The sequence below is a fragment of the Chaetura pelagica genome, unplaced genomic scaffold (genome assembly GCF_000747805.2).
Source record: "Chaetura pelagica isolate M959 unplaced genomic scaffold, ChaPel_1.0 scaffold356, whole genome shotgun sequence".
In the NCBI taxonomy this organism is placed as follows: Eukaryota; Metazoa; Chordata; class Aves; order Apodiformes; family Apodidae; genus Chaetura; species Chaetura pelagica.
Genome location: NW_009953964.1, coordinates 8,266,031 through 8,279,311, shown reverse-complemented (window position 1 = coordinate 8,279,311; position 13,281 = coordinate 8,266,031). Strand labels below are relative to the sequence as shown.

Genomic DNA, 13,281 nt, shown 5'->3' with positions numbered 1-13,281 from the left:
TGAGAAGAAGAGAGGGGGCATTAAGCACAATGCATCTGCTGGCAAGGAGGCAGAAGAATGCAAACCACAGGGAGAGGCGAGAGTGTTTGAAGTCTGAATTGTTAGCATTTGAAAGTTGCTAAAATTAACCTGTTGTTTCTTAGGAGCAGGATATATATATAGTTTCTTAGCTGCAGTGCTGTGACACAACAAGGTGCTGCAGAGGAGCCTTGGGAGCTCTTCCCTTAACACAGCTTTCTCAGTGGATGCCTGGTTGTGCCTCAGTTTCCCCCAAGAGGGTGTGTGTGTGTGTGAGCACAGGCAGAGCAGGGTGTGCCATGCACAGGTGTGAGGGCTGCACAAGGGGTGTTTGATGGCTCTGTGTTAGTCCTGATGCTGAATACTTTGGGGCTGGGACTTTGAGAAGGAGTAAAAGGTGCCAAGTAATGAAACAGCTGCTTGTGCTCTGGTCCCCCATAGCTGCTCCTGGGCTTGGCTCCTTTTGGCTGTGCATCCATCCTCCCCAGCAAGGCACAGGTTTCCCTTCCTGCTCTGCTGGAGGGACTAGTGCCACAGCCCAACAGTCACAGGAGTTCTCAGTCACTCTCCATTCCCTACCCCTGTGCTCCAGGGCCAGTTACCAGGTGTGTGTGTGTGTGTTGGTGGAGCTGTTTGCAATCAGTAGATGCACTCCACAGATCTGAGCCCCCTCTGCCCTGGTGAGGGACCCTAGGCCTACCCATATATTTTCCACTATGAATAATGATTTGCTGGCAATTGTTCAAAAAGCAATAGAAGCCATGTACTTGTTTCAGCCTCTTTGGGAGCAGCACTTTCAGTTCTCTCATTTCTTTGCTGTCCCCAGAGCCTCCCTTGCTAACAAAAATTGTCATATACACACTGTAGATAAGTCTGGAAGGCAGTTGAAATTATTTTTCAGTATATTCTGATAGTGGAAGTCCAAAATCATATATTTTTGTGACAAATGCAGCTATAAAAATTCTGTGGTGGTTCCTTAGCCATGAGGGCAGCTTCTTAACAAGGGAACCGTGGATTCCTCTTAACACAGAGAATTTTATTTTAAAGCAAATGTGTCTTTTTACCTACCTTTGCAAATAAATTGAATGTGCCAAATGTTCTATCTCTTATTGAAATATGAGTCTTGATTTAAAAAAATAATAATAATAAATGAAAAATAAATCATTTAAATAATCCCTGAAGCCACTCCACATCAGTATAGTTGAATCCCATTTTTAAAGTATATTTTATTTCAGGATATCTGTTTATTGTTTTGCCTGGCAACCCATTTATTTTCTGTTTGAATCCTGTTTCACACTACTGAGGACTGGGTTTATTTCAGTTATCTATAGGCATCCAGAAAAGATGCCTAAGTCATGTTGGAGGAGCTCCACAGCAGCTTGGAAGAAGCACTTCCAGGGAGTGATTTTGGTGCTGGGTGGACTCTGTTGCCATTTTCTCTCCTCTGACTGCAGAGGTAGCATGGGGTTATTATCTTCCAAATGCAGGCTCATCGGTTAAATGACTAATATTAACTGAACCCAGGTTCAGAAATGATTAATTGAGGTACATTGAAAATATTCCTCCCCATCCACCCTATTCTCTCCTGGCTTTTGAAAATAGAGGAGATAATAGTAGAGGAGAGTAAATGAAGCAACTGAAAATACAGGTTTGCATCGTGATTATCCTGCCTTCAGAGGCTGATGTTGCCATAGCAGCTGGTATATAATGTAGGTGTGGTGGTTTTGGAGGTCAGTGCAACAGGTGTCTCCTGTGAGGGTTCCTGTGGCCTGTAAATCAGCCTGCTGAGATGGAATCCTCAAATATACTCTGTGGCCAGGACCTGTGAGAGTGGCTGCAGCCCCTGCTCGGTCTCTCTCCACCTGTGCTTGTTTTTTTGGTTTCTTGAGTGTTGGTGTGGATCTTGAACAGGGGTTTGAAACCAGAGTGTGTTTGCACATGACTTATTTCTTTGAACAGATCTGGTATTATGCTTTAATTAGTGACTTTGAGTTGTTTGGGCATGTTGACATCAGGCAAAAATGACCCAATAATTAGCTTCATTTTCTAGAGCTCACCTTCAGAAATATCACATGAGACCCAGTACTTCCCTTTTCACACTGTCAGGTCTTAATCTGCCAGCTTCATTGCTGGTAGAGGGGAATTGCTAAATACTGGATTAGTCAGAAAAATCTTACATCATAGTGTAAGTCCAGAACAAAATTCTTCTCCCTGAAAACTTCAAACAATTTAAAGATGGGTGAGTTCAATTCCACCTTGGTGTGAAGAGGAGGAGGAGGAGCACCACAGAGGATGGTGTGGCCAGGATCTTTATAGTTTGTTGTTTTTAAAGTGCTAATTCTGTCCTTCATTCAGTGATTGACAGAGTGTCATAATTCAGGAGTATTAGGCCATAATTTATAAAACCTATTTCTGCAACTTCTTAAAGTGGACAGTGAATTTATGTGCTGATTTTATTAATAAATTGTTTTATTAGAAGAGTTCTTGCTCCTACGAATATAAGAATCTTTTATTTTCTACTTCTAAGGGACCACAAATTTCTGCAGGATAGGACTGTTTCCTTCCAGTTAGCATCATTAAGGCAATGAGCTAGAATAAAAAAGATGGAGAATTCAAGGGACACATTTGGAATACATTGATGATAAGATGTGGAACCTATTTGTGTTGGAGCAAAAAAGCAGAAAAATGCTCAAAAGAATGTGGCACATTTTGTAATGCTTCAGTGCCAACATGCTCTGTAACAGGGAGCTGGGAGGTGTGAAAGGAAAATTTTTATCTCCTCCCTCCTGCTGTACCAATGGAAAGGGAAATTATTCCTCAAGAGAGGAATTTTGCGTGAAATAGTTGTGTTGTAATAACAATTTGGGATTCATAATCATTTCCCCAGAAGGTCTGCTAATCTTTTTCCTGCAAATATGTGCTCTCAAATGGGGTGGCTTATTTCATAGAAGTCTTGGGTTTCTTGTGCCACGTGTGATTGTGCCTTGAGTAAACTCACTAGCAGTTTGCTTTGAAAGAAGTATCTCCTACCCAAAGCGGTTCCAGCAAAGAGGCAGAAAATGCTGAGCTGAGCTTTCTTCAAGCTCTGGCTGAACGATTTGTTTAGAAATGGTTCCAGCAGTAGTTTGGCACTGTTTCAAGGGGTGGGATTTCATTGCTTTGGTCAGTTGTAACTTACTTGAAACAGTAACTGGAAAACCACATTTGATCCTGTTCTTCCTGCATCCTAGGACCTTTCTCCTAACTTTCACTGAAGTCAATGCATGTTTATTTTGCTCTTGATGACAGCTTCATGGGGCTCTCTGAGTAGCACCATAATAAAAGGTGTTGGCTCCAGTGAGCACTTGGTCAGTGGGGGAGGAATTGATGGAGGGGAAAGGTGCTGGGGTAAAATGCATGTGTGAGACGTCCTGAACAGCATTGTGGCCTGTGAGTCTGATGGGAATGAAGTAACAATTTTCTGCATTGCAGCTCATTGGTGTAACCAAGAGATGTCCCCTTGGTTTTTGTGCTCTCCTTATTGTATCTCTTCTTATTATTATTTACCTCTCTTTTTGAAGGAATGCAGAGGAACTCTAAAAAACAGGAGTTCCTTGTGGGAAAGGAGGGCTCTGAACTTCTCATAGGCTTGGTTCGGGCTGAATTCTGGATTAACCATAATGGTCTGCAGACAGGTTCCTCAATTTATACATAATTCCTTGGTAAGTTAGCAGCCACCTGACTTTCCTGTAGCTATCACAAGTGACTTCACACCTGTGGGAGGAAGTAGAAGTGTCTACAACTTTAAAAGCAGCTTCTAAAGGTCATTTTCCAGTGAGTGACTCCCACGACTGGTCTTTGCTCATTCAACTCCATGTCCCTCTGTGACTGATGACTGCTGTGTCAAAGATTATATAGAGGTGTATTCTCACAGACTGTCACAAGCATCTGGAGGGAACCTCTGCAAGTTAACTGCTTGGCAGGCTTGCAATTTGTAATGTTGTTTTAGTGCAGAAATTTGCTGCAAAGACTTTAGCTGTGCTTCATCTGTGTCTCCCTCCTGCCCTGGAGAGGGCAGAATGCTATCTCTCAGTGATGCAAGTGCTTGGGGTCACCTTCTTTCACCCCTTGATGTCTCAGCGCAGCTATCCCACAATGTGCCCATCACCTTCAAATGAAAACACAATCAGTAAGACATCTGACAGGGATTCCTGAGGTCAACAAGCAAGCAGAGGAAGAGGGAGATGGATGCCAGTTGTGGACACGAGACCTTGCAGTGTGAATCAAAGCATAAGCATGTGTCCATACTCACAGGAATATGATCATATGTGTTGTGTAACAATAGGCTGGCTTGGTATTCTCTGCTGTCCCAGCAAACCTGACTCTGTAGGTGAGGTCTCAAAACAGGGTCTTGCATCAGAGGCAGAAGTTGTCACATGTTGTTCCTTACCTCCTAGTGTATGTTGTTGTGAACCATGCTGTGGAAACAGCTTTAATTTTATAGACTGGTGCTGCTGGTGGGTATTTAGGCTCTCTTAGCTTCCATAGGAAAATATTGTTGTTGATCCACAGCTGGATACTGGGATCTTTATTGAGATTGTTAAGTAACTGATGAAAATTAGAAGAAGGAAAGAGGGCAGATCCTATTAGAGCAAGTAGGTGTTTGAGGCTGGGAAGAAGTGACAACGATGTGTATCTGTACAGGCTTTCATTTAAAGCTGTGGAATCTGGAAACATTTAATGTCAAGTCAGAGATAAAAGAATAGCATTTGCTATTTATTTTTTTTCCCTAACTTTGAATGTATTGAGCTGTGTAATAACTTGCAGAAACCTGGAAGCAATGCAGAGCACAGCAATCAATAATACAAGCAACAATAATCAGGTGTTTCAGCCATCTGACATGAGCAGTCTCCAAAGATAATTCTCTCCCACAGGACATTGCCAAACATAACTTCAGTTTATTCCTAGTAAAAAAAAAAATTAAATGCTTACCCACCATGCAGAGCCAAACCTTTCCAACAGTTTTTGTCCTGAAAACTGAAAAGGGATTGGGAGGTGCAGGAAGAAGCATGGGGAAACACACACAAGTGTCGATGATGGCCAGAGGACAGCTGGAGCTGTCTGTGTTCCCCATCCCTGGTGCCCCTAAATTCCTTAGAAAAACCTCAATAAACTGCAAATTTACCTTCAGGAAGCACAGAGGAGCATGAGGCTGAATTTATTGTTTGTAAAGAGCAAAGCATCCTGGCATGAATGGCTACAGTAAATATGTGTTACCACTATCTTGGTTATCAGCTAGGTTAAGCTGTGGCAGGAGCCCAGCCTGATCTGATAAAGCTGCCCAGGGCTGGCAGCCACCACTGAATAGTACCCCTGTTCCTGGGTATGAGCTATCCAGATGGTCTGGCCAATACCACTGTCAGGTATTTACCACAGCAATTAAATGTCTCTGGTTAGGTTGGCTGTTTTTTCTTATTCTATTAGATGAATCTCCCTGCTGCCAGATATGTAATTAAAAAAAAAAAAAAAAAAAAATTAAAAAGGAAAACAAAACAAAAAGAAAGCTAGGCTGTACCCATGTGTGTAGCCAGGGTGCTAACCACAAGGAAGAGAGGTGCCTTGGTGGTCACATAACAGCAATGCTGGGCTCTTCCTCTAACATACCATCATCATCTAATTGGTTGTTACACTGAGTTGCTTCTCAAGCTAATTAAAAGAAGAAGAAAAAAAAAAATCCTTTTTCATTCAGCACCAGCTAAATGAAATTTATGTTATTCAGGATTTTCCTATTGCTCTGCCCTTTCAACACAGAGCAGTCAGCAACAGCACATAAAGTTTTATGCCTGCACATTACAAGGCATTGCATAAAAAGAGAGGTGGCCTAGACGATAAAGTTTATGTGAAAGTTTTTACCATGCCCTACCAAAAAGCTGAATAATTTAAAGCAGGTGGTAATGGAAGTTCCCTGACCTGTGCCTCCTGTTTGGGACTTGCCTCCTGGAGCCTCCCAGAAAGCTCACTTGTGCCTGCATGTTTAAACCATTCACTCTGTGCTCAGGAGCCTACTAATAGAAAGGGAAGAAAAAAGGATTGGATCAACATATCAAATGTCAGTGTAACAAATAATCAGTAGTTATTTTTTTCACCCATATTTACAAACAATAGAGAGGCAGATAGGGGATTATAATACTCATAGACACAGTGTTTAATAAAATTGCATGGTCTTTGTCACTCTGGCCAGCATTTTGCTATATTTTATAGCTCATGGTCCATGAAATTTCTTAGGAACTCTCCATATATTCGCTATAATAGAGTATGGTATTTATTTATTACTAAACCATATTTAAATGAGGATGAAGATGCTTTACCCAAAACAAGATGTTAGTCTTTCATCCAATTATTGCTCTCTAATGTTATCTGTGTTTTGGGATCTCTATATAATTCTGCAATTTTTTTTATTTTTTTTTTTTCTAATATGAAATAATAAATGGACATGACTTAATAATGATTGTACTATAAGAGGCTGTGATACTTGTTAGCTTTAAACTTGGATTACAACCTTTGCTTTTTTTTTGACCTGCTGACCAGCCTGTCACTAGAAGAGCTGTCGTCTTTAATCATGAAAAACATGAGCAGCAGAGAGATAGTCATGGTAAGAGACAGTGCTGAGAACTGCATCCTGATCCCAAGCACTAGGAAAGTCAAGAGATAGTGGCTGGTGGGTGCAGCTTTTATTAGGTTTGGCAGCTGCAGGAGGAGAGAAAGATGAGTGGGGACCAGAGGATGAGAAAGATCAAAGATTGAGAAGCATAACATGGGGAAGTGCCTCTTTTTCTGCAACCCAGTGGTTTTTGTAAGAGAATACACTTGCTTATATGATATAAATCAAATGTATTCTTGATGTTTTGATTGTAGTACATTGTGCCATAGGCCTGCTACCTCTTTTGGGATGTATAGGTCCTGCTAGCTGTGAGCTAAGCATCCCATATATATGTTTTTCTTATATAAAAAAACCTGTGGGAACCACTTGTGAGGCAGAGTGAAGGAGAGAAAGAAAGAGAAACACGTAAGAGAAGAGCAGAATGCTGGATCTGTATTGCTATTCAGGATGGAATATAGTTGTGAAATTGAAATTGCTGGCTTGCCATAACTTCAGTGTTGACTTAACAAGTCCCTTTATCCATTGGTCCATGTTACTGTTAAAGTATCATCCCACTTCAGCTCAGGAGCGAACCCCAGTAGTGGTCAGGTTGGTATAACCACAGAGGGGGTCATTCTTGCAGCTGTGTCTGCAGGTACCAGCTTGCATAACCTGCAGTTTTTCTTAATGAAACCAAAGAAGAACCTGCAATCTGAAAGCCCTCGGGGCTTGTAACTTTACTGAAATACCTATTTTTTTTGGGGGGGAGAAAAAAAAAAGTAAAGGTTTTTTTTAGCAGCACAAAATGTGGGAGGGTCTGCAGATACCTGTGATAACTCCTTCTCTCTCAAATTGCAAAGCAAACCAGTATCAGAATTTAATCTGAGCTCTTTGGAGCATAATCATATTTCACTCATTTTCCTTCATCCTTTTGCTTGAGATAAATGAACCCCTTTTGTGCCACCACCAACCCAGAATTCATAAACCAGTATTTTACACCTGGGACAAGGAGTGGAGCAAGTAGCAGTTTATGACCCATCTCTCATTCCCTTCCTTTCATCAGTAGCATTTTCAGTATATATCTCTATTTAAAGCTTAGTTACAGCTTTCATTTGAAAACAAGATGACAGCAGTCATTTTATTGCCCAGCACTCCTGAGCCTGCATTCCTTCATGAGACACCATGCTCTGGCAAGAACAATCTTTACAGGGCAGCTCTGAGAGTGATACTTCTTGGAATAGGAAAACCTCTGGCAAGTGACTGGTGTCATTGCTGAGCTGTGCTATGTCTTTGAGTTTTATCCCTCCAAATTCATGCTATTTGGCATGAGTTCTTTCAGATCTGGTTCGTTTACTAGACACCTTTAGTGACAGTGACTCCTCTTGTGGTGCAGGAGGTGCACAGGCAATTGGAGGAAGAGAAAGTGGACAGAAATGCAATGTGAGCATTGCATATGAGCTCCACCTGTTGTAGGTTTTACAGTTCATGCCTTATCTTGGAGGTCCGAGGCATCATATAGTATCTCCTTCTTGCTTCTGTAACCTGGAGAAATGGAGAAAAGAAATCTAGTGGGAAGATTCCTTGAGGGGTATGTTTGAGGATTGTCGTGCCTGTTCTTGACTACCCAAGTCTTGGTCTTTTCCCAATCTCAATTTATACATATGGAGAATCAGCTTTTGCTAGTGCCAGTTTCAAATCCTAGTGATGTTAGTCAAATTTATGCTAGAAGAGATTCTTCAGACTAGCTTTTTCTCAGGGAAAAAAAACACCAGTTTACCTCAATCCTTGCAGACTTTGACACTCATCCTGAATCATAGAAATAATACCTTGCATTTGACATGGTTTTGATTCTACATTTCTTTTGCAGTTCTCTCCCCACAAAATATTTCTTACACACACACTTTTCTAAGCAGCTATAGCTTCAGCAAACCTAAATCCCTCATCTTAGTAAAAGTTACGACTTTCACAAGTTAAAGGTGAAATGTAGTTTGGTCCAATTCTGCTCTGTGCCAATGCATCCCTATACCTGTCTTAGTGGATAAAAACTGTAAGAAAAACTTATATAAAATTTTGACATCTATTTTGTTTGCTATTATGGTTTGTCAGATGTTTCATTACATCTTGACCACACATGACTAAACAATTTCTAAAGAAAATGGACTATTTACAGGCATCTGCTGGAGGTCTGCAGCAAACACCTCACACCATTTGTCAAAGTTTTTTGCTGTGGAAGCACAAGGAGCAGAGGGATCTGGGGGAGCCTGGTGCAGGGCTGGGGAGAGGGTGAGGTCTGATGGCTACAGCTAAGGAATGCAACTGAGGAGAGAACAGAAATGCATGTTACATTAATCACTTCATGTCTGGCCAATGGACTTGGAAATGGTTGGTTGAAGCGCAGAGGAACGACTCAGGAGACCTAGACATTTGGATATGTAGGTTCAGATTGCTGGGATGTGCTGGGACTGTGCAAGGAGCAGAGCAAAGGCACCAATCCTGAATTGATCACTGGGAGAGAAAAGCCAGGAGGTAGCCAGAGGCAGGAGGGCAGGCTGTTGGAAAGGTGTTCCTGTTCTGTAGTTGCTTCTCACTGAGAAAATATTTGCATAAATGTATATTCCAGCAAAGCTGTGTAGCATCTTAACAATATCAGAAACAGAGGAAACACTAAGACTTGAAACTAATCGGTAGGTTTCCACATCCTTTTGCTGTAAGGGCCAGTAGCACTAAAGAAACCCCACCAAAGAGTCCATGTTTTGCAGAGTTCCCCAAATAATTGGGGTCAAGTTCCCCACCAGATTTTATTGAAATACTCCTATGTAGCCAAACCTTCTTTTGCTGGTTCAGTGGAATTAATCACATCTTCTCTGTATGGAGTTCAGTAGAATTAATCACATAGTCTTTATATGGATTTGCTATGAATGAGAAGGTATATGAATATACAAGCAGCCGATGAATATTACAGTGAATAAGTTTCCTGTTAACACAGAGCATTGCTGCATCTCTTTGAGTAGAGATGACTAGCTCAAGTGATCATCTTTCATCTGTGTAAATGGTTTACAGGAAGGCCTTACAGAGTGCACTGAATAGAAATTTTTTTTCACAGAAACAGAGCTAAAAAGCTAACACAAGTAATTGCATTCTCTGGTGCCTCCCAGTGCTTTACATGTCCCCTGTGGGGAAAGAAGAAGAAGAAAAAAAAAAAAAAAAAGATCAGTTATTGGCAGCCTGGTGTATTTAGTAATTGTAACTAACGGGGTTGTTTCTTTTTGTCTGTGTTCTAGGATGGAATGGGGAACCTGAGAATCACAGAAAAAGGTCTAAAGCTTGAAGGAGATTCAGAATTCTTGAAACCTCTCTACGCCAAAGAAATCCGGTCAAGACCAGTAAGTTGTTGGGAAAGGAATAAGAATGTTTCTGTTGCTCTGTTAGAAACTATGAAGTGGCAGGGGGGTGTGGTCAAATTACTTTGACCACTCTATACAAATGGAATTTGGGGAATGAGACAGTGGGTATCGTTTGGGTACCTCATTTGGGTACTGTATCCTCTGGGCAGCTACAATGTTGATGCACATGGGTTTAGTTTGTGTTTAAAGGCTCCCAGGACCTCTGAGATTGCATGTTGTCTTTTTGTCTCCTCTTGAGATAAATCATGAGAAGCCCTTGACTTTGACACCTAATGTTTCTGAGGTAGAGGAATGGCAGGCAGTTGTGAAATCCAGCTCATATTTAACTAGTTACTTCTTTTCTGCAGAGAGCAGAGAGGTGATGCCTTGGCACAAAGGCCTGGTCTGTTGTTACCGGCACAATAAACCCTTATTATGTGCTCCATCCTATTTCATACTGTCTTTTAAAATTATGTGCAGTTAAAATTCAATGCTCCTACAAGAGACTACTTGACAAAAGTGACAAGGATGTTTAAAACTGAAAAAGAGAAAGAAGCCAAGTGTGATTGAAATAGCATGTTTATAGCAGCTCTTCAATGACTGTCAGTAACTTTTGCTCTTTCTAAATCAACCCTGTTTGTCTTGAGCAGCTTTGAGATAACTGAACTTATTACAGTGACTTTCCAAAATCTTTCTCAGAAGATGTCATCTATCTTGTTTCCTGATCCAAAGTGTTAATTTGATACCAATCTTCCATTGTGATAACAATGGCAGATAGCTAATTAAATAAAGTTAACATCCCTTTATCTCTGTATTTCAGTGATCTCGTAGAAAGTGGAACTTGTACATAATCAACACAACATTCAATACAATGCCCGATTTAAATATTGAAGGTTGTAACCTCAGTAAAATGGCTAGGAATTGATTTAAACAGGCATAATCATTTAGGAAGAAAAGTTAATGAGAAAACATTTGTATCTATGAATGTTTTCATCCCTGAATTAAAAAAGAACTGCAGAACCTTACATGTCATACACTTTGTAATGTAAAATGTGTGGAAAAGGTGCAGCACTTGGTTTGATAAATAGACTGACAAATTGCTACTTACGTTTCTTGTTCTCTAGTTAGAATGCTGGGAATAATACTTGATTGCTAAGAGAACTGAGAACGACTTCTTGCTAGTGGGGAGTTGACTGTTTACATATTATTATATTGATCTACACTTTAATATGGCAGTGGGGACAAAAGGTGTCACCTTCTTGAGGTTATGAAACTAGTTTCCACACCATTGACAGTGTAATGAATGCAAGGTACAAGAAATATAAAGTAAGGCCTTTGTGTGTGTTCCTTGCATTACCTCTCCTCCAGGATATTTTTTTTGCTGTTAGTCAGAGAAGAATCTAGTTGCAAGCCAGGTGTGACCGGAAGCCTACTGAGTTAGAGCATCCCTGCTGGCTTCAGTAGATGAGTCTTGGAAACTGTGTTAACTATATATTTGCATAAACTGTGTGTGTAGTTTCTCTGATATCTCAATGTATTTAAACTGGACTAGCCTATGCTGGCTTTCAGGCTGCTCACGGTGATGCTGGAATTTCTGCTGGGCTGGGGGCAACAGGGACAGTCCTATTGATTGCAATCGACTTCTGCTTTCTTGTTTTATGGGTGAATCTAGCCTCTTGCAAGCAAATGAGAGAATTGCAGTCAATCAGAGGATGATAGTTGTGGAATTTTTTAAAATGTTATTAAAAATTCATCATGCCTTCAGTCTCAGGAACAACACCCTTGAGGCTCATTTTCCTTGTCCCGCATCCATTCGAGAGTCACCTCCCAAATCCATCTCTCTTCATACCATGAGGATCTCTGCTCCTAGTTTGTTTCCCCACCCTAGTCCTGACTCAGTAATACTCTGTAGTGCCTCCTAGATTAGGAGCTTATTTCCAAGCATCAGAGCTTGCAAATACACATAACCTTTTTACTGCATGAGCCTAAAGTTTATCTGGAGGTTAATGAATAGTGACTGGTGGTAGCAGTGCTTGCACCCTTGTAGGCTTGTTTTAGAGAAATGAGATAGATGCATTCCCTTTTCCAGGAGTGATCAGAGCATCTTAAACTCCCAGCTGAACATATTGCACACTAAACAGTATTTTCCATGCTGCTTGCATGGAACATGAGCATCTTGCTGCCTTTAATTAAGAAGTTAACTGGACCATGAAGTATTGGCTGTGTAAATAAAAGTGATTTGTATTTAGTCAGGAAGGTGCATTAGAAATCTTTGCATTTCCTTACTTGCACATAGATTATGGAGATTATTAACAATTGGAAGGGTCATCTATAAACCCATCTGTAGCTCAGCTGCACTGTCACTCTCAAAATGTAGCTGTCTTTCTAACTGTTGTAATTTATTGTGGACTATCGTGTGAGCCATCTGCCTGCTTATAAATCAGACAAACTTTGACTGAAAGTTGCATGCAGCAGCACAAATTGTTAATTTTGTGTGCTGGAAAGGAATGGCAACAGTTTTGTGGTCTTCAGTCTTCATTGCCTTAATTTGAATAGAAATGCAAAACTGGATTTTTTCCTGCTTTTGTTGAGAAGAGCTGCTAACAAGATTGCTTGAAACTAAAAGTAAGCACAGATTTAGCTTTCTTACTGCAGTTGGTGAGTTTTGAAGCTCGCTACATCCATGTCTGTAAGTAACTTAAAGGGGCAAGACAGAGAACAGACTATGTGCTTTATCCATTCCAACAACAACAGAAATAAAATCCTGTGCTGTGCTTATACAGGAAAATCGAGTGAATTACCTCTCTCAGGAGCTAGGTGACAATGAATAAGATGATAATCTCAGCTTTAGGAAGCAGAGAAATTCATTGCCTTGATAGACTTAGGATGGCTTTGCCCTTTCAGTGTTCATTTCAAGTGCATAGATAGAAAAAAATAAACCTCAGTTTGCAAATGGTTACGCCTGGGCTGAAGTTTTCTTACCCTGAATCCTTTTAAAGACAAGAGTATGGATCTGTCTGACAAAGAATTTTTTTGTGATATAAAGGTCTTGGCCAGGGTCCTGCCTGTTCAACCCTACTGATGGAGTAATCTGGGAACACAAATCTGGACATGGGCAAGAACACTTCTTGTCAGTCCACTGCTACCAAGGGGGTTCCCAAGCTATTCTGTTGTTCTACAAGTATAAGTGATGACAAATTTTACTGAACAGATTCTGACGACTTTTAAATGTCTTTAAAAAAAAAAAAAAAAAAAAAAAAA

General features: G+C 40.6%; 1 protein-coding gene across 1 annotated transcript in view; it reads left to right on the top strand.

Annotated features, from left to right (window-relative positions):
* SGCD (sarcoglycan, delta (35kDa dystrophin-associated glycoprotein)) overlaps positions 1-13,281 on the top strand; it is a 195,005-nt gene that overhangs the window by 118,057 nt on the left and 63,667 nt on the right. The window contains exon 3 of the mRNA XM_010002006.1: positions 9,919-10,020. Coding sequence (XP_010000308.1) covers positions 9,919-10,020 — 102 coding nt within the window. The remainder of the gene's footprint in view (positions 1-9,918; positions 10,021-13,281) is intronic.